The sequence below is a fragment of the Xiphias gladius genome, chromosome 19, assembly GCF_016859285.1.
Source record: "Xiphias gladius isolate SHS-SW01 ecotype Sanya breed wild chromosome 19, ASM1685928v1, whole genome shotgun sequence".
Taxonomy (NCBI): Eukaryota; Metazoa; Chordata; class Actinopteri; order Istiophoriformes; family Xiphiidae; genus Xiphias; species Xiphias gladius.
Genome location: NC_053418.1, coordinates 6,795,037 through 6,822,837, shown reverse-complemented (window position 1 = coordinate 6,822,837; position 27,801 = coordinate 6,795,037). Strand labels below are relative to the sequence as shown.

The 27,801-nt window shown below is 39.8% G+C and overlaps 1 protein-coding gene and 2 long non-coding RNA genes across 8 annotated transcripts; 2 read left to right on the top strand and 1 right to left on the bottom strand.

Annotated features, from left to right (window-relative positions):
- Window positions 1-289: 289 nt before the first annotated feature.
- LOC120805019 lies at window positions 290-6,097 on the top strand. Its single transcript, XR_005709494.1, has 3 exons — window positions 290-376; window positions 5,640-5,785; window positions 5,992-6,097. It is a non-coding gene; the product is annotated as an uncharacterized LOC120805019 (long non-coding RNA).
- LOC120804989 (protein shortage in chiasmata 1 ortholog) lies at window positions 3,508-27,801 on the bottom strand. Of its 6 annotated transcripts, none has more exons than XM_040154775.1 (28): window positions 27,703-27,801; window positions 27,249-27,324; window positions 26,103-26,232; window positions 24,424-24,514; window positions 24,130-24,320; window positions 23,382-23,544; window positions 23,113-23,218; window positions 22,891-23,032; window positions 22,722-22,820; window positions 22,347-22,476; window positions 21,750-21,844; window positions 19,425-19,670; window positions 17,697-18,197; window positions 16,268-16,495; window positions 15,508-15,702; window positions 14,050-14,142; window positions 13,053-13,234; window positions 12,665-12,737; window positions 12,355-12,424; window positions 11,553-11,728; window positions 11,346-11,451; window positions 9,803-9,914; window positions 9,061-9,182; window positions 8,884-8,971; window positions 8,487-8,618; window positions 7,102-7,251; window positions 5,584-6,349; window positions 3,508-3,852 (listed from the first exon to the last, which is right to left on the bottom strand). In XM_040154775.1, the coding sequence occupies exons 1-28, from the start codon at window positions 27,747-27,749 to the stop codon at window positions 3,767-3,769; spliced, it is 4,596 nt and encodes a 1,531-aa protein (XP_040010709.1). In that variant the 5' UTR covers window positions 27,750-27,801; the 3' UTR covers window positions 3,508-3,766. The 6 variants fall into 6 exon arrangements, with proteins under 6 accessions (XP_040010709.1, XP_040010710.1, XP_040010714.1 ...); XM_040154776.1 differs by having other exon boundaries at window positions 17,697-18,191; XM_040154780.1 differs by lacking the exon at window positions 27,703-27,801 and adding an exon at window positions 27,530-27,672.
- LOC120805017 lies at window positions 13,136-23,421 on the top strand. Its single transcript, XR_005709492.1, has 4 exons — window positions 13,136-13,229; window positions 16,451-16,567; window positions 18,036-18,144; window positions 21,760-23,421. It is a non-coding gene; the product is annotated as an uncharacterized LOC120805017 (long non-coding RNA).

Sequence of the window (27,801 nt, the reverse complement as noted above, 5' to 3'; positions counted from 1 at the left end):
CTTTAAACGACTTTCATAGGTGTTTCTGTGCAAAATTTTAGGGCATTCGGGGTCATTTTCTTTTTTTTTTTTCTTTCTTTTTTCTTCATCAGCTTTCATGATTCAACAGCCTTTTAAGTGACTATTTGTGCTGCTTTTATGATTCATTGCTCATTTAATCCGTGAAGGTTAGCACTAAAGGTGGCAAATAAATTCCCATTGAAGTGAAACTGAGACGTTCATTTCTCTGATCCTTCTCTTACTGCTGTGGACACTTGTTCCCTTTCTGTTTCTCTGACATTAGGCATGGACAACCCACCGTCGCCTACACCATGGAAAAGACCTTGATATCGCTGGCTGCTCTGCTATTGAATTCAGCCTGATTGGGCCACAAAAGGTAAAAATACCATATCCAGATTGACAGTCGAACAATATGGGTTTTGTTATGACTATGGTAATCTTGTTGAGCCATTCCAAGGGGCCACACATAAATTACAGAGGAAACGGGGTGAGCGCAGGATCCTGACTCACCTCTCTCCAACCACTCCCCCCCCCCCGCCCACCTCCCACTTTAACACTTCCAACCTCCGCTCAGATAAAAAAAAACGTCTAGTTTAACCAATTGTCACTGTCCCTTTTACACCCTTCAAGTGTTGTTTCAAAGACGCAGCCTTCCATAAAAGTCTGTGTGTGGAGTAGGAATTTACATAATCCGATTAGGGGCTGGGATTATCCCCGGGCCTGGAGAACAGGCCCGATGGGGGCTGTTTTCTGAATCGGCCATTCATGGGCCCCGCTGCACGTCCAAGAGGCTGCACCTGCAGGCCAGGCGCCGCCGCTCTGCGGGCTCCGTCCAGCCTCCACGGCGGGTCTGCAGACACGCTCACCGTAGGGCAGTTTGGGCCGGTGGGTTGACTCTCCTCGCAGCTAACCGGGCCAGGTGACGATTGTACCTGACCTGTGGTAATTTATCACGCAGGTTAGGGCTGAGAGCAGAACGAGCGGGACAAGCTGCGAAACCCCAACTGGGATTAATTCCATCAAAATAAGTTCCGCATTTTGATGTAAATCTGCATGAAAAGCAGAGACAAAACAAGATGACTCGTGTCTCTTAAAATCAGTCTGACAGCAAGAAGCTTTAATGACACAAGTCACTGCTGTATTTTTCATTTTAGCTATGTTCTGCATACATTTCGTACATGGCTACAGATTTATATGTATGTATGTACTGTATATCGGCCTACTTTACAATTATCAGCTGATGCATCAGAATGAAGGTTTAGTAAAGAAGCTCGACCGTTAAAGCACAAGCAAATTCTAGGTAAATGACAATGTAACGAGCTCAGGCCGTACTGGTCTCCTCCCACTTCAGTGTTACACAGAAAGTCCCCACCAAAGGCGTGTCGGTGAGCTAAACTGTAGAAGAGCCAAGAAGTTCATTTACCATGGTTTTTTTGTTTTGTTTTATTTTGGAAACAGATTCCATAGTAACGACGTGAGCTGATAAACCAATTGTACTGATCTAAAAAAAATAAATGAATAAATGACCAAGCCAATTAAAAAAAATAGAAGAAAAAGGGTAGTTTGGTAAACATTAGCAGATAAATTCACAATCACACACTTAATTTCTAGATAAGGCGGCGACTGTTTTAATTATCGGTTCATCTGACGATAATTTTTTCTTGATTCTTTTCCACCGTTTTGTCTATAAAATGTCAGAAAATAGTCCAAATTTCTCACAGCTCAAAAAGTGTATTCAAACGGTTAGTTTTACTCAACCGACACTCCAAAGATATTCAATTTATTCCGTCATTCCTGACAAAGAAAAGCATATTTGGCATTTGGAAAAATGACTGCTAAAAAAACGAATTACTGAAACAGAAGTAGTAGTTTATTTTCTGCTGATCGACTAATTGATTCATCGACTAATCGTTTCAGCTCTAATTCCAAATAATGTGCATCTGGATCTAAAACTTCCGCCCGTGTTGGTCGTTACTGTGTATGAGGGGAGAACTGGGTGTTTCGTTGCTGCATATTGGGCCAATGTTGACGAGTAACTGTTGTAATTTAATATTCTTTTAAGCCTCTCTCTGTTAGTCTCTCCTAATTGAACTGCCATATAGTGTTTTATAAATCATTTCTTAAATGTTTATATACTGCTTATAAATGCTAAATAGGAGGATGTAAAGTAAAGCGTTAACTTTTTTGTCAAAGAACACAGGACATATGAGTTTTGTTTACTTCCAAATCTGTCCCTCACTCTTATCTAAAATCAGTATTTAACCAAAAAGGTGTCACAGGAATATTTATTTCTTATTTACAGAAGCGAGGAAACACACAGGTGACTCAGTGAACTGCTGCCTGTGATTAAAGATAACAGCTGTGTGACCTCTGCAGCTGTAGCCAGCGGAGGATCCAAATCTAAAGAATGGCTTCGGTTTAAACAGCCTGCTGTTTCCCACAGTATCTCTCCTGTCCCATTGAGTCCGGGGCTCAAGTAATGGTCAGGGGCAATTACTGCACCATTACGCCGCTGTTTACCTAGTGTCATATGGGGACTCCTTTGACTATCCTGCCCACTGCTTTTGTTCTTGTGCCTTTTAAAAAAAAACAAAAAAACGCCATTTTGTCTTTGTTTGCACTCTGCTCGTTAGAAGGCAGAGCCCACAGAGTCAGGGGGAGAGAGAGATGTTTTAAAAAAAAAAATGCTGCTGCTGCTGCTGCTGCTGGCGGGTTATTGATGGTGGCTAGCTGGTGCTGGATGTAGCTGTCCAGAGGCAGGGAGGCTTGTAGTCGATGTCCCCGGGGGTTGTCTTTGTCTGGGGATCATTCCTGAGGGAGCTGGCTTCACTCTGCTGGCTCGTGAAGATAAGCACTCTCTCCACATGCTGAGAGACGACGATAAGGGGATTGCTTCACTAAATGAAAGGGGGGGAAAAATAGCCCCACCATTGGAGCTGCTAAAATGAGAGACTTTATCAGTTCAGCTGGGAGAGACCCCCCGATCCCACTTCTCCAACCATAAATCACAATTAGTTTTTAGCTACTGAGCATGCTCAGTACGGAGGAAAACAAAAGCCGAATGTGCACACAGCTCTAATCTTGATGTCCAATCTTATTTAGTCAAAACAAATCGGGAACTCCCCTTATGTTGGAAGCAGCATATAAACATAACAGTTGAACGCATTATGATGTAGTTGAAAGCAGATATAAGGTGTTTTGAGTGTCTGTGTGCAGTATTTAACTATAAAGTCTCCTATCAAGACATTTTATAAAATCACAATATATGTTTATATACCAACAGGAGCAGTTTCAGGGTGCAGGAACCTTAAATAATAAATAAAATAATAAACAATTGTTGTAACTTTTATTAAATAACAAGTACATATGTGCTGTGAAAAACAGAAACTTAGTAAAACACTAAGACTTTATGAAACAATTTTTTTTCATTTTAAAATATTAAAATCGTAAAAAAATATTTTAATTAAAATATTATTTTCATTAATTCTAATTATTTTTTCAGCAGCTACTGCACTTTACTTCAATTTTATGTTTTATCCAGCACGTTCTGTCCATCCTTTCAAAATAAAAACAGTGGACGAAAGCATTGTTGCTTAAGAAATGTGAACCTTAGCTTGCTATGAAACCTTTTTGAAGTCAAACTAAATTATTTCTTCTGAATAAAAACTCGGAGGATGAAATTTGAACAATGCACTGACTAACTTGAAATTAACAAAACTTCCAGGATGTAATTCTTAAACAGGCCACAGGAGCAAAGCATTCATGCCTAAAATATTCTAAGCCTCGTCTGCCCATCGCTTCTTCCGGGAACCCTCTCGTAGCTCAGCCTCCCCATCTTCAGTGGCGTCAACACTGCAAACCAAAAAAAGGCGAGATCTTAATCTGTTTAAATGAAAATAAAAGCTTCAAAAAACAAACATATCATAAAATCTCGAACACTGACCGCGGCCTTTATTTCTAATTTCTCATTCCGCTGTTACAAACTCAACAGCGAGAGTCGTGTCATGTGTCCGCTTTGCCTTTTTCCCTGAACGATGTTAAGCTATGATGAATGAAACTCAACACTCCCTCCTGAAAATTCACATCCAAAATCCCGCAGCCTTTCCTTCATAAGTGGCTCATATTTGAGATGCAGCCAATATTTGATTATCGGCCTTTATAGGAAAGTTTGCGGAAAAGTCGGGTTTCAAACCAAATTTAGTGCAAATTTTAACAAATATTCAAGAAACAATGCAAAAGAAGATTGCAAATTAATGTGCGTTTCCATCCACTACTGTTATGGGAATATTAAGAGCGGTGTTTGGGAAGTTACTTGATAACTAATCAATTACTCATTACTCATTACACATTACTCACTGAAAAAGTAATTACATTACTAATTACTCAGCAGCAAAAGCACTCAGTACATTACTTGTTACTTTACTTCCGTTGCTCGGCTTTGACCTCTGTAAACAGTAAGAACATGCGGACATGATGAAACAGAAAACAAGACGCTTCTGTTCAAAATCAGGCAGCCGTGGAAAAAACGCTGATTAAGAGGTTGTTCGTGGAGATCGACCGCTGGTGGCGCTAAATCCTCCAGTCAGGTGCCATTAAACCAGTGCAGGGGAAGAGGGTGAAACAAGATGTAATTTAAAATTTGGTCTAGTTAAACCTCAAACGATGGAAAAACATGTAGACGGTGTGATGGAAATATGGCATTTGTGTTTGTTTCATGTATTAGTTTCACAGCCTCCTCAGCGCTTCACACAAATCTGATGTTTTGTCTGCTGTTATTTTTAGTCTCTTTAGTGGAGTGGAAGCTTCGCGTACGTCATGATTTGTCGGATGGAAATGCACCTGCAGTTTTATGAAAAACTTTGGCCACCCCTGGGCAAATTACATATTTTGTTTTGCAGTGAAAGGAAGTAAATACAACCCCTGCAGCCGACAGACATTTAAAAAAAAATCAGTGCTTAGTAACTCCCCCTTTGCCAACTGTCAAGCGTGAGGGTGGAAATGTTCTGCTTTGAGTGGCGCAGGAAACATTGCACAGACAGAGGGAAGAACGGATTCCGCTAAATATCAGCAAATTCTTGTCGCAAATGTCAAGAAAGTGACACTGAAAACAGGCTGGCTGATCCAAAACGGACCTGAACATCCACCATGAACGGCGTCAAGAAACACAATCTGAAGCTTTTTACGACGGCCCTCACAGCCCCCCTGATATGAGCATCACTGAAAAGCTTTGGGTAGATCTTAAACATGCTGAGTGTGCAAGAACTTGAAGGGATGTGCAGGAAGAGTGGGTGAAAATACTTAAATCAAGAATAGAAAGACTCTCAGCTGCTACAGAAAGTGTTTGCACGCTGTGATATCTGAATACTGACTTAGTTGGGTGCCCAAACTTTTGCACATCACAATTGCTGTTTATTTTTTTCTATAGATTATGTTTATGAAATAGAAAAGTAACTGCGATTAACTGATTTTTAAATGTCTGTTTGTTGTTGGGGTTGTATTTACTTCTTTTCACTTCAGAAATCAACAAATTATGTAATTTGCCCTGGGCTGCCCACAGTTTTCCTTGCAACCAGAATCATTCACCTGTTCCAACCAAGCCTGCAGCCGCTCCACTCCTCTTCCTCTCTCGTCCTATCCAGCATTTGGAGCCATACTTAGGTGAAACTGTGGTCATCCCTCCACTGTCGGAGAGGCAGTCGTTGCTGCGTTGACCTCGACCCCACAGCGTGACCCCCGTCGGAGGGCTCAGACCGCAGGGGATGTGATGGCCGTTCATATGCTGGAGGTCAGTGCAGACTGTAGAGTATGTGAACCTTTGACTGTTGACGTCAGGTAGCTGCTGCTGGACGGGGCTGTACCTGAATGGGGGGTCCACTGTGAGAGGACTGTCATCAGTGGTGTATAGGTCGTTGGTGTAGCCACTGAGGTTTGGTGGAGGCCTAAGTGTCCACTCGTTGTTTACTCTCCTAACAACTCTCCCTACTGCTCCAGCTCTGCTTCTCCACCCAGAAAACTTCACCTCCTCCTCTCTGAACGGATCCCCACTGGTCCAGCTCCTCTGCGGGTAAACATCTGGGCTGGCAAAGGAGCAACTCAGGTCAAGTCTGAAATCTGTGTATCCGTCCTGCACCGTTGAGTCTGGGTCTTGTTCGCAGAAGCTGCCCTCTGCACCCTCAGCTCCAAACAGGAAGTCGGTGTTGTGGTGGCTCCAGAACGGCTCTGGCTGTGGGTTGGTGGGGGGCTGTGGATGGGGGGGGGTTTGTTGCTTTGTCTCAGCGACGACCGTCCGAGACTCTGGCTGGTTGGGGTCTGTGTTCAGTGTATAGAGGGAGGTGGTGTCGCAGAACAGCTAAAACCAAGAACAGAAAAAGAGGCTAATAAAATGCTTAACTGTCACTGAAAAGATTCAGTTTGCTTTAGCTGATAAAAACTGAGTTTATTGTTCACACAGCAGAGAAATCTGGCATGTGTTAATTTTGACACACTACTGGAGCCCTGGTGTAGTTCAGGCAGTCGTGGATGTAATTTTATAGTCACATGTGCATGACCTGACCCTCACAGTAGAGCTGTGAAGTTTAAGGAGCTTATTTTTCCGGTTGGAGCTCTTCTACGGCTTGCGTTGGCATGAAACTCCATCAGTCCAAAAGATTAAGAAACTACTTTAGAAAATATCTGGGTCTTTGATCAAAAAGTCCGGCGACGTCAACTTCCTTCGAAGGAGGGAGGCCCTCTATTTTGGAACAATTGTTTTCTAAGTGTGATGAACAGATCTTACTCTTCTTTTACAGATTTTAAATTGAAAGTATTTTGATAATCTCTCCCAGGAGGAGGATTTCCCTGTTATAGGTATCTATACACATTTTGTCAAATGTATGGTGACAGCAAGCCAGCAAGAACAATACCAAGACCCTGAAACTGAAGCAGCTAAATAGAACTTAGCTTAATTGTTTTTTTCTTTCTTTTTTTACCTGTGCTTTGTTTACCGTTACATGTCAAACTGTCTTCTGTGAAAAAGTGCTAATCCCTTCATAAACCGTATTAAAAAAGAAATGTACTGCATATTTCCGGCATATTTAAGTGTAGTGATATGCACTGGATCACCTTGAGGACTTCATGTGGCACCTCAGGGAGGAGCGCCTTCAGCTGAGACAGAGAGGCCCCCAGGAGCCACTGGAAGGACGGCGCTCGCCTCAGCATTAGCTGACTAACCAGAGGGTTAAAACATGGGAACTGCAACAGACTCTTTTCCTCCTGTAGGGAAAGAAAAAAAATAAATCTTGAAGGTCACACAGGAGCACTCAAACTCAAAGACTTCGGGGGTTAAATGAAAGGCACACACAGTGTTGTTAGGTTGTAGACATTCGGTGTTTGTTTGTTTTATAACCTATGTTAATCATAACTTTTATTTTTATAGCAATTTTCTGAACAGTTACAAAGGGCATGAGCTACAGTGATAAAATTATCCAGTAAAACTAGATAAAGGACATAAAAATGATAAAATATTATCCAGGAGATATAAAATCGTACAAGTCAGTTAAAAATAGTTTATAAAGGTGCCTTTTTAGAAAATGTAGAAGTAGCTGTGCAGAATGTAAACGGTAATTAATTCTGCAGTTTTAGTTGCCATGAGAGCAAACAAAAGGTCAGCTTTGGTTGCATGTCTAGACTTAAGAGCTGTGGGGAGAGATTCTTCTGCTGAACTAGTCGTGCAGGCTTGTAGGTACGTATGGGCTTAACAGGTCCGAGACACAGCGCAGAGCTAATCCAATTTGAACTTCTGGAAGAAATGGGAAGCACATCAACCGGACTAATTGGAGATGATTTCATGCTTTCTTTACGTAGTCCAGATGGGATGAAATGAAGGTATGGAGAACTTTCTCCGGGTCAACGGCAGACAGAAATGGTTTGGTGTTGTTTCTCAACTGATTAAAACAGGACTGAGTGACTTGGTTTTCAAAGTTCAGATCTGAATCAAAAATACCTCCCAAATTTCGTCTTGTTATTGGTTGGCATGAGGTCAAGTTTCCAACTGTCGGGCTGGGAGGTGCAAATATGATTATTTCTGTCTGGTCCTCATTAAACTGAAGAGAGTTACATGACATCTAATATCATTAAAGCAGTCTTTTAGGGCAGCCACACTACAATAATCAGTAGGGTTGACAGGCAGATATAAAGGTGTATCATCAGTGCAGAAATAAGACAGTATGTTGTGTCTACTAATTATATGACGTTGGGGAAGCACAGCAGAGGTCCCTTCAGGCATTTACTATGCCGTTATCCTGCATGAGTACAACTGAAGTGTTAAATAAAACTAAAAGAAACCCCTCTACGCCACATAGTAGACCAATCTATGTAACTAAGATAAAAACCAAAAACTTCCTCTTGTGGATGGAGCCAAAACACGACAGCATCCAAACAGTGAAACCTGTGCCTTTTCTTGGATGGTTTCCTCTGCCGAGGTTTGGTTTTTGTGATGTCGTGGTCACCTGTGAAGGCGTCACGGTCAGCCAGTCTCTGTTCAGGTAGATGTGAGGATCCCTGTCACTGGACATCAGGCTGTGGAAGCAGATCTGACTGATCCACTTGGCAATTTCCAAGATTTCTGACACTATCAGTACCTAAAAAGACAGCACTTTTCACTGAACTACATTAGCCTTTAAACACATCAATCTGTTCCTCAAACTGGACTTCCTGGATTGTATTTCACTGTCTAACCAGTATGTGAACCAACACGCCCCCACCAATGCAGCTAAAGGTAAGGTAGCTTTCGATAAGGCCACTAGGGGATTCTGCCCCCTTGTCTACACATCAGCAAAAAATTAAATGGCTCTAACGAAGGACGTAAGAGTATTGTTGAAAGACATGAACAGTTACGTGTTCTACCTTGACATCTAGATCCTTGGACTTCATCCCGAACAGCACCAGGGATGAATAAACCAACACCAAGTTAGCGTAGGCCTCGCTGGAAAATCTGCCATCGCACAGACCAGAAGATTGGATAGTGAGCCTGTGTGTATCACATGTGCGTGTCCGTGTGTGTGTGTGTGTGTGTACTCTGACCCTCCTCCCTGGATGTCCGGGCAGTGCAGGATGAGCCAACAGCAGCTGTACTGAAGAGAGAGCGCGGTCAGCCTCATCACCAGTCCCTCACCGGCTCCTTCCTGACAAAGTTCATCCTGCTCCTACACACACACACACACACGGTCATATATGTTTACACTCTAATTTTGTCATCCTGATTGTCCATACTGTAATTTTATTATGCTTATCTATTCTGTAACCGCGATATCAACTGCATGTCTGTCTGCCCTGGAAGAGGGATCCCTCCTCTACTTCTCCTCCTGAGATTTCTTCAGCTTTTTCCCCGTTAAAGGATTATTTTCAGGAGAGTCAGAGGATAGAGGGTGTCGTATGCTGTACAGATAGTCAATTTTAATGTGAAAAGTCAGGAGAAAGTGCTTCACATCATTCAGGGAAGAAGGCAAAGTGGAACGCCCGACGTAACTGCTGATGAATTAGTGATGTGGAAATGGACATTATGCTGAATTCATCAGGACAACAGGTAGACACAGAGGAAGTTTGGATTTAGCATTAACTGGGGAACAGGAAAAATTAGAAATAAAGAAAGTTCTCTCTGCCACGGAGGTAAATATATTTGAGAATTTACCGCAACTTATTGCTTTCAGGGCAGAGATTTTATTTTTTTCAGCGTCTCCTCAGTATAAAAACGCTGAGTTAATCCAGCATCGTAGCCGATTTGTGTCCTTCGAAGGATGCAGCAGGCATCTCCTGTTCCCGGTACCTGAATGACGATAGCTGTGCTTTCATCCACTGTGATCACAGCGTAGTGACGGGTCCCTCCGAGCATCTTCAAGGACGGACAGTGGCTCCTCTCCAGCACAGTTATATTAAACCTGTACCACAACACACACACAGACACACTTCTCACCATACGGCATTTAAATGATAAGTTATCATCACCGGCCAGTATGGTGGAAACATTCTTTTTAAAAAGCTGACTGTGATATTTGTTTTGGAGAGAATTATCCTCAACATGTCTCTCTGGGGGTAAGATAAGACTTTCTTTGCGAGAGAACCTAGTGTAACCACTAAAGCTTCAACAATGAATCAGTCATTTGATTGCCAGAAAATTAATCGGTAACAATTTTGATTAATGGTTTTGATTTAATAAACTATTCTCTTTCTGATTTCTTGGTTTTCTATTTCATATCACTGTAAATTGAACATATTTGGGATATGGACTGTTGGTCAGAAAAAAAAAAAAAGACATTTAAAGACATCACATGAGAATTTTTCACTATTTTCTTATATTTTAATAATAATAACAAAAAAAGAATAGCTGTATTTTTTGATTCTGGCCCCAGTGTTGAATATCATGTCAGTAAGCTTGTCCTGTCCTGTTTTTATGATCTATTAACTCTACCCAAGATTCTATCAATTTTAAGTTTTAAAGATGCAGAAATTGTAATACACGTCTTTCTCTCCTCATGACTGGATCACTACAACTGGCTAAAAGATTGAGAAATCACACAACAGGCTCCAACCAGGAGAAAAGAACACACTACTCCATTTTCAGCATCATTACACTGGCTACCCGTATTTTTTTAGATTTTAAGATCTTACTGATTACTTTTACCAACCTTCAAGGCCTATGAATGACTTTTATGTCTTGTATGCTTGACATCTGATTATGTTTTATACGCTGTGCATTTTAGATTTTTATCTTATGTCTCGAACGCTGGTTTCTGCCTTTTGGATTTTATTTCTCATCTTTGTTTTTTTATTGTTTTGATGAGTGTAAAGCATTGGTTTTGAAAAGTGCTGTACACATACGCTTCATTATTATTATTTTAAAGACTAAAACGATTTTAAAAAATAAAAATAAAAAACACTGACAGATTAACTGATAACACAATTGTTAGTTTTAGCTCTTAAGAACCATTATATGAAAGTGTGTGTGTGTGTGTGTACACATCTTTCTATGGCTGTGTGAAAGATTTTTGCTCGAAACCATCCTTGTGAGGACACAGTCTTCGCAACTTCAAAGGGCTGTTTGAGGATTAAGGCTGGGTTTTAGAGTTCAGGTTAGAATTAGGTTTGGTTTAGGGTAAGGAGCCAGGGAATGCATTACGTCAATGAGTGTCCTTGTAACTACAGAAAGACGAGTGTGCGTGTGCGCGCACTGTGGTATTAAATTTGGTATTGAGAATTTTGGACCTAGTATTTGGCCGACTCTTAAATTTCTGGTATTGCGACGTCCCTAGTATAAATACTAAGATGGATGTGATGTAATTAGACTCAACTGGATGAATTTGAGAATTTACCCTGACTCAAGTGTCTGTAGCAGCAGTGGACAGTTAAGAAGCCCCTCTGTCACAAGCAACACATAAGGCACCTTATCTTCCAGGCACCAAGACACTTTCTCCTTCTCTTTTCGGGGAAAAAAAAAAAAAAAAAAGTTTAGAAAAAAAGAAAGTTTATTAAACATTACTGCACAGAGTGTGAAAAATATGTATTTGATGGCAGCAGACCAGTGTCAGAGATGCTGGTGATGTAGGCGAGGTGACTGACGCTCCTCTCTCTGCAGACTGTGGACCACGGAGACTGGCCTGGATGGTCGTACTCCACCACCAGACAGAAACTGTTCCAGGGGAAGTCGGGGCCTATATGCTGCTCATACACCACCACGCACACACTGTCACACACACTGGTGGAACAGGATGGGAGTGTGAAAACAACACTTTGTTCAACATAGCGCAGGAGCTTCAAATATTTCCTTTACCACAGTGGAACAATTAACAGTTACTCCAGGCGCTCTTGTTACTTTTTCATATAGTGGGATGAAAGTCACAGTGCTCTGAAAACAAATTTGTCTCATATTTTTGCTTGAAGAAGGACCTAGTTTTTACTGAACATTCATAAAATAAAACAAAGGAACACTGGCACACTAAATAGCAACACCTATAAATGTGTTGTTTGTATTTTCTTAGTGCCAAGATATGGAGTTACCACCACAAAAACTAGGCGTGATTTCCGAGGAATATTCTGAAATACAGTGGTGGAAGAAGCATAAAGATCCTTTCCTTGAGTAATAGTAGTAGTGCACAGCATAATGATACTTTACTACAAGTAAAAGTCCTCCATTCAAAATTTAATGATCATATACTAGTTTTAGTACACCTCAGTTTTACTAAATGTTTATTTAAATGTACATAATTTAATGTCTTAGTGTTTTTGAAATGAAAGAGCGGAACAAATAACTGGAGATTTTAAAAACAAGGATCATGGAATCTGCTGGTTGAACTAAATTTATAAACAAGTGTACAACTTTACCTGCTGACCACCCTGGCACCGTTAAGTTTGCTCTTGTTCTCCTCAGGACAAACTGCAGTTACAGCTGCACCTGAGAGAATAGAAAACATGAACCTACTCAACTGTACGGCCGCTGCATTATCGTGTTTTTATGAAGTGCTGTCACGGGCGATTTAGCAAAAACACTGTAGATAGAAGCAGTTGCTTTGGCTTGCCAGTGGCTTAGTTCACTAGTGGTGCTTTTAATGTGTTTTTATTCACACTGGACGAAATCTAAAATAACTGGAGTTGATTAGAGTGACGTGGCTCAAAGAGGTCAAGAGTTGCTCACCGGCCACTTGGCTCAAGCTGTTGATGATTACAGATCTGCTGTCGTCAGAGTCAACTGATGTAATGACAAGAATCTAGAGAGAGACATCCAGGATCATATCAAGTGTTGCAAAATAAGCACTGAAACATTATGAGTGCTGGGAAAACAGAACAAAAGTAGGTGGTAAAATGAAAACTTGGATTTTCTTGGTAGATAGTGTGAGTACGATCATTAATGATTTGTGGATAAAATAACATACTTTTAATGCCTTTCATCCATTTTACGTCATATTCTTGACTAACCGTTCAACATTTCAGTAACTGAGTTGCAATATGTTACACAATTTGTACACAATTCATTACGCAAACAAAAAAAGAGGTACAGCTCTTCTCTTGTTGTGAACACTAACTTTTTCCGTGTTGTTCTGTCCTTTCCTGCTCAGCAGCCACGCAGCCAGCAGCTGCTGCAGCTCCTGCAGTTTGAGGTCAGACTCCTGGTTCTTGTGACTGAGGAAGAGGATGATCTGCAGCCTCTTCACCAGCTGCTCCAGACTCTGCTCCGCACACGCCTCAGCTGCCTTAGCCAGGTACTCTATAGAGCACAAGGAGATGGCTGTAAATATCACTTTATGGTGTGCACTTTGTTTAGGGTTTTCTACGGAGTTCATCAAGTTAAATTTCAGACTTCTTACAACCTTTTTAATATCACAGAGAAAGCAATTTAGTACCCAGGCCAAAGTATGAAAGTTTGATGGAAAACCAGCAAGCACATGATGGCCTAGAATTATTTTATCATCTTATAACCTTTTTTCTATACTTCCCAGCAGTATATAATAATAATTCCTAATGATAAATTATTTAACACGACCTGGATAAGCAGCAGAAAATGGATGTATTAACCAGTGAAAAGTAATTAATAAATTTCAGTCCATTTACATTTTTGCTGAAATCAACATTTTCCCATAATGAAGCGATAAGCTTCATAGCTGCTGTAGCAGCAGAAATGACAGTGTTTGCTACAGGTCTGATGGCGCTGACTGAAACTCCACGAAAACAGGACTGAACAGCCTCCTGCAGCACAATCCGCTGTCACACCAGTCTCACTTTTAGTTTATAGGTGTACAGCGTCTTCCCACAGCTCACAAAACAGACACAAAAACCGTTTATAACCAATGTTAGTGCAGGTAAGAGAAAATATTTAAAACCTTTTTAAAATTAAATTCAAGACTTCTTAATACCTTCTAAGGCCTTTTTTCAAGGAAACCAAATTAAATGCTTTCAAGACTTTTTGGGACCAGCAGAGTTCAGCAATACTTAAATCGATGTCAGAGAAAGACGTAAGATTTGAAACCAGGTTTTTATGGGCTTTACAGTCAATCTGCAGGCGTGATGGCAGCTTAAACTGACCCAATGCAGTACAGAGGTCGCACTTCAGCAGCAGCTCCTTGAATGTCACCAGCACATGAATCAGAGCCGCCTGGTTGAAAAGCAGTTCCTGATCTGCATTCAAACACAATGGGAATTTACAGCTTTTAAATGCAGGTTTAATGTATTAATAACTGCATACTACAACATACACTCACTGAGCACTTTATTAGGAACACCTATGCACCTGCTTATTCATGCAATTATCCAATCATCCATGTGGCAGCAGTTCAGTGCATAAAAATCCTACAAAATACAGGACTGGACCTTCACTTGATGTTCACATGGAACAGCAGAACAGGGGAAAAAATGTGATCTCGGTGACTTTGACTGTGGCATGACTGTTGGTGTCAGTTTGGCTGGTTTGAGTGCTTCTGATACAGCTGATCTCCTGGGACTTTCACACACAACAGTCTCTAGAGTTTACTCAGAAAGGGTAAAAAAAATAAACAAATAAATAAAAAAGCATCCAGTGAGCGGCTGGGAGTTCTGAGAACGGAAAAACCTTGTTGGGTGTTCCTCTTCATCAGAGGAGAATGGTCAGACTGGTTGGAGCTGAAAGTGAGGCTTCAGTAACTCAGATAACCACTCTTTATAACTGTGGTGAGCAGAAAAGCATCTCAGAATGCACAACATGCTGAACATTTGGGCAGATATGCTACAACAGCAGAGGCTCAAGTCGGGTTCCCCTCCTGTCGGCCAAGAACAAAAATCTGAGGTTGCAGTGGGCACTGGCTCACCAAAACTGGACAGTTGAGGAAGGGAAAAACATAGACTGGTCTGATGTATCTGGATTTCTGCAGAGGCACGCAGATGGCAGGGTCAGAATATGGCGCCAACAGCATGATTTCATGGACCCAACCTTGTGTCAACAGTCCAGGTCGGTGGTGGTGGTTTAATGGCGTGGGGAATGTTTTCTTGGCATAGTGTGGGCCCCGTAATACCAGTCAATAATGGTTTGGATGCCACGGCCTGTCTGAGTATTGTTGCTGACCATGTGCATCCCTTTATGGCCACAATCTACCATCTTCTACTGGCTACTTCCGGCATGATAATGCACAATGTCACAAAGCAAAAGTCGTCTCAAACTGGATGGAGTGCAGTACACTTCAGTGGCCTCCTCAGTCAACAGATCTGAATCCAGTAGAACCCCTTTGGGATGTGGTAGAATGGGAGATTCATAGCATGAATGTACAGCTGACAAATCTGCAATAATGATTAGATGCAGTCATGTCAACATGGACCAGAATCTCAAAGGAATGTTTCCAACATCTTGAGGAATCTGTGCCACAAAGAGCTGAGGCAGTTTTGAGAGCAAAAGGAGGCCGTACCCAGCATTAGTATGGTGTTCCTAATAAAGTGCTCAGGGGGTAGTACATTTCAAGCCATAAATAAAGTCATACAAATGTGTTAAAGCATCATTCAAATTACAATTCATACCTCTGACCAGCTCTGTGCTCTGTGCATGCATCCTGCAGAGTGCCTTCTCCTGCTGTTTGAGGAAGAAGTGTGTTTGATCGGGGGCCAGGCAGCTGAAGTCTCCCCGCACTGGGAAGTTGAGCCCCAGCTGTCTGGCAGAGTTCAAAAGAGGCTGAGCGAGGGCCAGCAGCTCACAGTAGGCACGCAGCTGGCTGTCTGCAAGGGAGCAAGAGCACGGAGGTTTAAAAAAAAACAAACTTAAAACGCCATTTGAGTCATCTTTTCCATCCTTTTCTCCAACACAGATACCGTACTACAATTCAGTTTGGTCATTGAGAAAAGTAGCTTTAACATAATTGGGAAATAATACTTCAAATTAAAAGTACTGCATTTAAAATTTTTATTGGACTTTACTAATTAATTAAGTATTAGCAGCAAAATGTACACAACAATCAAAAGTACTTTTTTTGTTTAAAGATTTGTCACTTAGAGGACTCAATTCTAATCCATTAAACTTGAGTTGTCTTTAAGTGTTTTTGTATTGTTTTTGGTTCCGAAATATATAATGTGTAATAACCTCTAACAATGCATGTTGTATAAGCTTATTGTATATGTAAAACTTACATAAAAAATAGCAACCATCAAATGAACGTAAGAATAACAAAGTGTGAAATTTAGTCTAGTAAAAGTCTGTTAAAATGGAAAATAAAATACCAAGATCACAAAACCGTACATGTTTTTACATTAAGTTTTATGTCAGGGTATTGTAAATATCTCGTACCTGTAGCTCGGACCTGTATTACTCTGCTGTCCTGTCTCTCCAGAGGGTTCAACTGACTGACAGGATGACTGATGAGTTGACCTTCTGACTGACCAGATGCTTCCTGCTCTCTGGTAGCATTTCCTGTCACAGCATCACTCATATATCTTGGCCTCCTGTCTGATCTCTGTATCTGCTCCGCAGGGGGTTGCAGCTCACACCGTGGTGTTTCCCGGTTCACCTTTGGTGCTGATAACAAGAGGAAGAAATGAGATTACAGTGTGTGATATGAACAAGTCATTACATCATGAGTACAGTAAGGTAAGTATCGAAGTGTCTTGAACTTCATAAATGTTTAAATTTTGGGGCAACATTGCTGACGGTTGAGTTTTATTTTTTAAAGGTCAATATTCATAAAGTCATTCAAGTCTTGCAAAACACATACACGTATACACGCAAAGCCCTGATTTCAGCCTCATGGAGTCAGTCTGGGATTATATGAAGTTTTCCAGGAACAACCTACCCGGAAAACCGTGTGCAAGTGTACCAAGGAGAACTGGTACTGTTTTTAAAAGGGTAATGGGTGGATACATCGAATATTTATTTGATTTAGGTTTTTCCTGTTTACTTCAGTTTGTATTAAGTTAATTGATAAACAAAAACTATTCATGATATTAGTTTTGAACACATCCTCACTCTACTTTCAGGGTCTAAAACATTTGCCCAGAACTTTATCTTCATATGTATTTTCAATATCAATGATAGGGTCTTTTAAATAAATCTGCTGGCATGAGATTTGTTTATACAAAAATGAAACATTTCCTGGGAAAATCTGGGCAATCTGTGTCCCCAGATCTGGTGGCCACATTTTTGATATAACCACCAAGTGGTGCCATAGTTTTTAACAAAAAATTGAAATCCCACATAGACTAGAACTTCAGCAATGTTACTCCGTGCATACTGTATTTCTGTTTTACCTAAACGACAAAAAAATCTTTAAAAAAAAAAAAAAACATTGATGAAAATGTCTCAAAAATCTTGAAAAAGTTAGGTTCAACCTGAAAAACTTTTTTTTTTTTTTTTTTTAAACAATATGTCCAGGTAATGTTGATTTTTTTTTTCAAGGATAATGTGATGGTATCTCAACTGAATATATTAATACCTAGGGCGTCCCGTGGCCAAATGGTTGAGGGCATACAACACAACTGCACCGTCCATTCTTTGATTCCAAGCCAAGGGACGCTTGTTGGATTTCATAGCCCTCGCTCTGCCTCTGCTTCCTGTTTCACTCTAGATTGTCAACTATCACGTTAGGCAAAATACCAAAAACAGAAGCTTTAAAAAAAAAAAAAAAAACTAGGCTATTGTAATTCATCATTACAGACTGATAAATGCGTCATCTGTTCAGTCATTATCACCCAAATAGCCACAGCAGCAGCAGAGTCTGTACCTGGAGCGCTGGCTGAGCTCTGAGGCGCTGCAGTGTCTGGAGCCGTCTGCTGGGATCTTAGTATCATGAAGGTGGACAGAGGGTCGAGGTCCTTCTCTGGTGGATGTCTGGTAACCGGCAGACCTCTGCGATTGTCTCGGATATTCAGTCCGGAGGACACAGTCAGCTTGTTGTTACAGTTGTCTCCACCTGTACTGGTGTCACTCTTACAGGCAGAAGACGTGGCTGCGACTTCTGAGAACCTCTCGTCGGAGGTTTCATTTTTGGTGTTGGCGGCCGTGGCAGGTTTTGAAAATATCAAGCTTGTAGGTTTTACTCCCTTATTGTTTGTGTTGACAGTGTGCATCAGGAAGGTGTTCTGAGACATGTCAGAGAGGATTTCTTTTTGGAGAAGGGGGACATCTGTAGCAGCTTCAGCATGAAAAGCAGCAGTTTCAGGTTTCTTCAGGTGAGGTAATGGAGTTTGGTTTGTGGGATTCTTCAGGGTGGATCTGACTGTGACTCAAACCAGAGGAGATGAGGAAAAGGACACGTGTATGTAAGATATCTGCTGCAATAACCTCAAATTTTAATGCTCTAAAACAATAAGACTGGTTTGAAGCAACACATAGAAAGAAACAGGATACACACACTATTTGGGCTAAAAATTAAATTTCATTTTTGATTATTATGTTAATTATTTTCTTGATTAATCAACTAATTATCGATTTGATACAATGTCAGGAAATGGTGAATCATTTCTATCACAGCCATATTTTCTACATATTAAAGTTGCGTTCTTTTTTTCTGACCATCAGTCCGAAACCCGAATATATTCAGTTCACCATCCTATAACTAAAGAGCCACCAAATATTCACATTTGTTATATACACTTGGATATTATCAGCATGTTGCTTTAAAATCTTTTTTAAAAATGACATAAACAATTAATCAGTTATGAAACCTGTCAATTAATTATTTTGCCCATGACTAAGTAATGAATCAACTAATTGTTTCAGCTCTACTTACTATACCAAGAGACACTTGTACCGCCCGACGTCCCGCCATGATCTCCATGACAAAAGAACTCGTATGCACACAGTACTAGTAGTTTGTCATCAAGAATGCCAACAGAAGTTTCAAAAATAATCTGTTTTACCTCATTAATATGCAAATTTATACAGCAAGGCACTCCAAAATCTAATCAGATCATCTACGATTATGATTATTTACAATCTATAAGGTTGTCATTCTGATTGTTCACACTTTAAATCTACTTTGTTGCTCCATTCTGTACACACGACATCTATTGCAAGCCCGTCCGTCCTGGAAGAGGGATCCCTCCTCTGTTGCTCTTCCTGAGGTTTTTTTTAGGAAGTGTTATCCTCCTCCGATTCCAGGGTCTGACGACTGACGACCATTGTTAAGCCCCTCGAGGCATATTTGTGATTCGGGGCTATATAAAATTTGACTAGTATTTACGGGCTACCTGTGTGTAAGTATAACGTTGTTGAGTCACTGTGTTCACAAGGATGTGTCAGAGTTACAGATGCCTGCCTGACATTATCATGTCCCAAATACCATGCACCATGGTGGCGATTAATAAATAAAAGAAATATACCTACATAGATTATTTTTTCTTGAAAAGCCAGTTCAACCTCCAATAAACTGCACAAATTTGTGGCAACTACCAGCTGCACTGCTGAACTCAAAACTGATTAAATGAAAAAAAAAAACAACTATACTCACATGGCACAGGTTCAGGTGACAGTTTTTTAAAGTCCTCCAACTTTTCCACCGTGGTGGGGGAAATCTCAGACTTCAGGCTCTCTGTGAACTCATGGTTGCTGCACAAACACACCTTTGGGGCCCCCATACTCATCTGTGACTCCAGTTCACCGCCAGCACTGATAAGGCTTTGTTTCTCTGATTTAATGACTTTCAGGGCTTCAGACAGAGGCTGGAAGTTGACAGCTGGTTCATACCTTTGAGGCTCTGTGATAAAATACAGCAGATTAGATTTTAACATTCTTTGTAGATTTATGTATTTGTAGTTTAGGTCCTTTTAGGTGCCAGGAATAGGGGTTCATTTAAATTAACACTGACTTCAAGACTTCCCAGTTCAATAACATGCTTCAAATAAAAATCACTCAACAGCATTTCATAGATGTCAAAATGTTGTGATTTAACTGACAGAATTTGCAATCAAGTGCTCAAAAAAACGTCTGCTGTTAAACAATTAATGCACTAGGAGCAGACTAGTTTCTTACGACAAAAATCTAAAATAAACTACATAAAATTATCCTGAACAATGAGACACTACAGATGCAAGTGCGTTTACATCTTTATAATAATTAATGACTGTCTACTTCTTACAGAGGCACACCATAGTTGTGGGGGACTCACAGGAGTCAAATGGTCAAAATTAGGGCAGCAGAATCTTAGATTTATCCAGATTTTTAGTACTGTCAAAATCCAAACACGATAGGATCATTTGTTTGACCCTCCGTGTCTGGTAAATGCCTATGTCGTTCAAACTCTGCCCCTTCTTTGTAAAGCAGGTTTTCTGTTAAAAGTTTAAAGTCTCCAAGTCCTGTTTAAGACATAGAAAACTCCCTTCCGAGCCACAGAGGATATACAGTAAAAGAGGAAGATAACAGTTATGCAACTGTTTTCAGTGGCGACGAGAGACGGCCGGATGACGCCTTCGTGAACCTCTGGCGCTTTAAAATAAGGAAGCTCAATGACATCTGGTGGTTTGCAAAACTCACAGCAACCCTACAAGACCGAGGCCAGCACCCGTATTTGACAAACTGCTTAAAGTAAAATTAAAAGATTAAAAGTAAAAATCACTCATTTTTACTCCTGCTCACAAACTTAAGACTAAAAGATTGGTTAAGGGTACAACCTGAATGACTCCAATACAGAAACAGAGCCGTGAATGCTTGTTTTCTCTCTGATAATAATACCAATAATAAAAATAATAATGATTATAATAATAATAAGGTTAAGAATAGTAGTAGTTTTAGCCTAATATTTGCATTTGAACATTGGATAGGATATTACACAAATTGTTCTTGTTTCTTATCAGTGGTACAAACAAACACGGAGAAAAAAAGCTGACAGTGATTTTATTTTCAATCACTGTTTAAGTATCTTTATTGTCTGCATTCGTCAGTGTGGAACTAAATTCTCTTTATTATATAATTTTTGTGATGTACCACATCTACCAACAGCAGAATATCTTGCAGCAGATTTTGGTTTCCACTTTAGCCAATTTCCTATTATTTCATCCTTATTTATATATTTATACATTATAAATATGTTCGATTGTTGTTATTTATTCCTGGAAATTTAAAAATTTCACCAAAATAAAATGAACTTTTTGAAATAAATATAATTATTTATTATCAGGATAACATACCGCTCAATAAATTGTAAGGATTTTTCACAATGTACAATATGGCAGCTGTAGGGTCGATCTCTATTTCTGATTTGCTATGCTTTCTCTGAGCATACGTGTACGCATATATACATGTGTATGTGCATAAATAAATTTTGCTGTAAGTGACTCGGTAGATGTATCTTATTGCTCACGCTCAGCAAAGAACTTTTTTTACTCTCAAGTTGGTTTGAGAGTAGGCTTAAGATACTTTTTAGGTGTAATTCTATGAAGTTTGATAAATAACCATCCCAGAGCAAGACAACAACTCGCTGATCTTAGAGTTTCAATCTTATTGATATGAATTAAAATATTGTGTTTATTACTTTAGTACTGGGTATCATGTGCAAATGTTCTTTCCAGTCTACAACGCCATATTTCTCAATTACTCTCCTTTGTGATTATCCTGCCAGTGTGCGCATCACTTGAGCACATCATCAAGCTGCAAATTTTTCAGCACTGTCAAATTGAATGAAGCGCTTTATGAAGCAGCAATGACGTTTGAAGCTTCTGTGATGTCGTTTTCTTCATTGTATTAAAACAAGTGAAATTGCTAATAGCAAGTAAAATGATCTTAATGTATAAAACTGGTGGAGTTCCCCTTGAAATGCAAAACCAGACCTTGTATTTACCTGCCAACAGAAAGCCCACCACGAAGGCCGGATGCTTCTCTGCTTTCCAAAGCGCCATCTCCATCTCTTCTAGGACTCTCGCTGACAACAGAGATCTACGTGACAATCATTAATGTCACAAGCGCTTTTCTTCTCCTGCAGCTGTAATTGGTCATGACTTAGCCCCTGCATTTTTTTAAGGATAATCTCACATTTAAATTGTGTGTGGTGACTGTTTTAACTTTAGGATTTTGGTCATTTGCACAGTGATAAAAAAAACTAGTAATATCCACTAAGGCTGTATTTAAGCATAAGAGACGTATAACTTGGTTTTCTTTGTCAAATCATTTATTATTTACCCATATCTTTGAGTTGTGGTTTCATTTCAGCTCTGTCACAATCTAGTCATGTGCTTAAAAGCCATTTTAATTAGTTGGTACACATGTGTATCAGTTTTTCATCAATTTGTCATGCATCATTATAATGTCTTATATTACTGTTTATCACTTAATTTGTATGTCCAGTCACTGTGAAATATGTGAAAATAAAACTAAACCTCATCAGGATAACTGCTGTGTGAGCAGTTTGACCACAGTCTGAACTTATATCGTCACTCACCGTCTGCGGAGCGGCGACAACTCTTCCCTCTCAAGTTCAGAGGTGGACAGAAAAAGATGGGTGTGAGTGGTCTTTGGAGTTGGGGTCAGAGTCAAGTCCAGCTCCATTTCAGTTGGAAGCACCATACATCCTTATAGAAACATAAAATTTAAGTCCAGGGGCAAGGAAGCCACCAGCTAAACACTTGTAGAGATATGTTGTGTCTGTCAAAGGTTTTCCATCTTCGATTCTAAAACAACAACTGGCTAGTAAAATAGCCAGGTTTTTCAACAAGCCACTGTATATCTGTTTTTTGTTAAAAAACAATCAACTTTTTTTACACAATTAGAAATCTGACAGGTTACACTTTGTTTGTATGTTCTCTGTAACTTGTACCTGTGAAATCTGAGTCTATGAGGCCTCCATTCATCTTGCATTCTTCGCTGGGCTCCTCTGGTAAATCATACTGGGAAATGTCCACTGATGCTGATACATCTGAAAGCAAAGCTGAAATTTTCACACTGTTATGCTTTTTTATTTAATTTAAAAACTTACGTTATCTCACCTTGACGAAGTACATCCAGGATTGGAAGCTGCTCGTCCAGTAGCTCAGGAACAACATTCACATGACTGCGAATGCTTGAAAAGGTGGTGCAGTTTTCTGTGGTGAGTATAAAACTGTCCACTACAACAGGTAACAGCAGAGACTACAGAGGAAAAATGATAGAAATTAAGTAATTTCATACATGCAACACAATAATTTGGCATTTATCTTTGTCTAAATTACCTCGTCCTTCATGAGTGACTCTTTAAGAAACTCCTCATGTATGTTTGTGCACGTCTGGGTGTCACTGGTATACACATCAGGAGCTTTTTCATAAGACGCACAGTGCCTGAAAAGTTTATAATCCAACAGGTTTTAACATTATGGCTAACACACACTGGAACATGAATGACACAATAAAACCAGCAACATAACTTTATTGACAGTATTGACACTTTAATTACAAAACTAGGAAACACACTTGTGGGTGAACATATAGAGCCAGTTTTCACCTGAATATGGTGTCCTCAGAGATGGTGTCTCCTGTTGAGCTCTGCAGAGGGTCAGCCACAGGAAGCGTCCTCAGCCTGGACAGTTTGGCTTTCAACGTGGGTAAATGTCTCTTAAATTGTGGCAGGTAATCGACAACCATGAGCTCTTCTGGCAGGAGGAGATCTTTGACGGATGTAAACACATTGTATTTTTTAGTGAGAAAGACGATCAGTGTCACAGTCAAAGCAGTCATTCATCCAATATACTGTATGGTATATTTCTGTGGTGTTCACCAAATTAAATGTAATTAAATTTAAGACCAAAATGAATAGTCGTTTTGCATCTCTTTCAGTCTGGGGTTCCTATATAGGAGGGGTGGGGGGGCCTTTTCCTTGTCTATGTCCAGGGGCACGTTGCCTCATAATCCGTCCATGCCTGGACCCAGGTAAGCAGCAGAGAACTGATGGATAGATTAACTATTTAAAAAATAAACAAATAATTTGTTAAGTTTTTCGTAAAATCGACTTGTCCATTATGAGTCGATTATCTTCCGTGGTACAGTCTCCTGTCAGCCAAAAGATATGCCTACTGTTACTGCAGGAAAGAAAAAATATTCAAGACCTTCATAAATGAAATGTAAGACTTTTAATACCTACTGAGGCCTTTTTAAGACTTCAAGACCTGCAGATACCCTGTGTATGAGGGAATGCTGAAATGAAAAAACTGACTCAGATATTCTTTCAAAGGTTAATAGGAGTGTTGAGTTACCCTTGTTCTCATTTCCAGGTCTCATCTGGTCAGTTGTCCACTTGAAAAACGATTCCTGACATGGATCATTGATCTGCGACTCTTTTAAACTGCAGTCATACTCATCCTGGTCTAGATCCTTCAGCGAGTCAGGATTAGAGCTGGGTATCTCCTCCTCATCCCCTTTCACCTCACTCAGAGTTAGATTAAATCTGGAATATGACAAAATGTTGTTTTTTTTTTTTTTTTTAAAATAAATAAATAAATAAAACGCAATGTGAGGAAAATGATGTAGAGTGAGAAAAGTGACAGCACCTTTCTGGTGACTTAACGGGTTGTTTTTTCCCTCCCAGGTCGTCAAGCACAGAACCACTGACAAAGAGTTTGCAGGTGGAGATCACCTTTCCTGACAAGTGCATGAGTAATTAATATATAAGCAAACTCTTCCATTGAGAACCAATCAGACCACATATAAATTAAATGCAGTAGCTAAAAGAATTGTGCTTTTCATCAAAAGTCAAAAGCCAGAAAGTAGACAACATACTGTGAATGAACATCCTCTGCAAGTTTTACATGGACTACAGTGTGACTGATGCGGAAGAAGACTAGTATTAAGCGGGATACAACTTACTTCTGCGTTTATACTGCCCTTCAAATTGAAGGAGCAGTGACTGTCTGACTGATGAACTGATGAAAGGAAGACTGAACAGTTTTTATTAAAAAACTGGGACCTTTTTTTTATGTATGCAGTGCTTTCTCCCCGAACACTGTGCTAAACAAGCTCTACTTATCTAACAAGTTGTGTTATTGGTGTTTAATGTTATGCTTAAGGCCATAGTTGGGGTTAAGGTTTTCCACTGCTAGGGGCGACCCCTGGTACTTTTATTAGTCATTGATCTGCAAAAAAAACAACTAAGACACATTAGTAGCTTGGAAAGGATGATTGGGCAGTGAAATGGGACATTCACTATTAATTTTACTCAGCTACAACAGTCAAGGAAGTTGAGAATATTGTGTCACTTACAGTAATTGTGATAATCCTTTTAAAACCGAGAGCAAAATATTGTGATATTGAAACTGAAATTCCAGCTATCTTAAAATAAGGAAGTTTATTTCCTCTCCCAACAAATGATGTAGTTAAAACAAAATGGACTGGAAAAATCCGAACCTTTTCCATGACACATAAAACATGCCAAATACGCCAGGGCACGTGTCACTCAAAACAGTGGTTATAACATGTGAGTGTTATTGTAGCAATATCTGCCGATGCGTGTGAAGAGTTGTCAAACTGTATCTCAATCTGTATGCGTGAATGTTTGTGAGTGTGTGCAAGTGTCTGTTAATGTGCAGTCTGATTTGAGAATGTGTAAAAGAAACTAAGTGTGTAGTGAGGTTTTTCAATGTTCAAAAGCAAATACATGCACTCAAAAAGCTGGAAAAACAGATGATTCTCCACCACCTCAGGTATGCCTCTCAATTGGCTCTCTTTTTGCATGTGATTTTTGCTGCACTCCTCCCATGCCTGAGATATGCAAATATGTGCTTCTCTATTTTCTGTGCCCTGAGCTAGGGCCTACAGGTCCATGCTCACTACTCATGTCAACATGAACATGTACAAGCAATCGAGACTCCATTGTGGTCAGCGTTGCTGCAGCAAAGCCGCAACCGTATCAGCCCAGAAATGTCAGGATTAAAATCACTTCGTGCCTCCGACACCTGGTGGTAGGTGGTGAGCTAGTTTGCCGTTCTCAGCCTGACAACCTGGTAGAGTGAGCCTGTGCGTCTGACCTCAGGGTAAAGAAAACACGGCGCCTCACCAAACACATCCGCAGATTTCTTTAAACATTCACAAATCAGACAACACATTTATGGATAGTTGCAAAAATACATACAGATTGAGATAGCAGTTTGCAAACTCTTCACACACATTTGCAAATAATATTGCAACAACAATGCCCACACATTATATGACATTAGTTAGGCCACTTGTATACCTCTGATCCACGGTGTCCTGTAGGTGACTTCGGGCAGCTTGCCACTGTGAGGGTACAGGTCACTGGTGCCAGTCAAGTAAGGCGTCGGCAGTGCCAGCAAGTTCATCATGACTTTCAAACTGGTGGCTGTCTGCATGGTAAGGAAAGAGGGAGACAGGATCAATGCTGAAATTTGCTTCCAATTTGCAGCCTCTTTTTCAGCAGTTAAGGGGAAAGTTAAGGGAAACTGATATGACAATATTAAGTGACCAATTCTCCATTTTTTTGCACCACTTATTGTTTTGAAGGGTGTTAGACATCCAAGTTTGAGGCCTTAACGCTACTCAAAACCCACTTTTAGAATTGTGAAACCTTTAGTTTATGCATGAATATAAAACCTGGTGATTTTTCCTTCGTTTTCTCCATCCAGACAACAATCAATAGACCAGGGTTTAGCTTTTAAAAAAAACCCTACATTTACATGATTAACAAGGAGAACTGTTGAAAACACCCTTTTGATTTGCAAGACCTTTTTAGTTTTTGTGAAAAAAAATGAAAAAAAAGATGTGTAATTCTCTAATAAATTTGTCGCCAAAAAAGGACATCTTGCGGAAATTCTGTGTAACTCTGACAAATCTACAAATTGTCCCCGGAGTCTTCATGGTAATACAATCCAGGTTCTACTAGTTTAGGTAGAGTAGTTTTTGATCTAGACCTGGTGTAATGTGGTCTCGATGGCAAAAAGCAGTTACATTGCTTTTCTTATGTTTTCACATATAGAATAAAGGTTTCAAAAATCTGAAACTGTGATTCAAACAGCGTTGTGCTTCTCTGGGATCCTATTTGCCAAGTCTAAGTGCAATCGGTTTTGAGCCAGACCTGGTCTGGTGCCGTCTGAAACCGTGTTTTAAACAGTTTATACTGGAGTCTACTTCTTAATCAAGCCCAGGTTTGACGAGTGTTAATATTTATTGTCGGGATGGAGAAAAAGCAGTGAAATCGCCATTTTTTTTTTTTGACTAGGATTTCTAACACCCTTTCACAACAATAAGTGGTGCAAAAAGAAAATACAATACAGTCATTTAAGTTTCCCTTAACTTTCAATACAAAATAGCATTAGGGATTAATTAGCTATTCTAAGGTAAAATCAACAAGCCACAAACTCACCTCAAACACATAGTCGACAGCTTTATATCTGATAGAAGAGAAACTTTGAGGAGGTAAACAGCTGTCGTTTTCAGACCTGTAAACATCACGTAAAAACAGCAATGCAAACACAAATTTAGCAGATTTTAGGGAAACATTATTTTGATATTTGTTTTCTTATCAAAATCTTAACGACAGTCTTCACTAGATAGATTAATTTAATGTCTTATGTCACCTTAAACAGATAACTTTAACTCAGTTCTTAAAATAAGAGTGTTTATGCATCACAAAATAAATATTACGTGGCTATTTCAGTTAGCTATCTCTTCCAAAACTATGACGTTAGTTAGCTAACTTTTTTATTTTCTACAGCCTTCAGCCAATAAAATATTCTCATGTAACTAAAGTTTCAACAGCACAAACTGAACAAATGAAACTTGAATGATCGGACCGTGTCGGTTGGCATCAAACTTACATAACGACACGAGTTTTATGTAGTTTTTTTGGACAGGGGAGATTCATGTCAAAGATCGTCTATTGCGGCTAAAGCAGAGGTTCGATTTCTGGGCTTTTA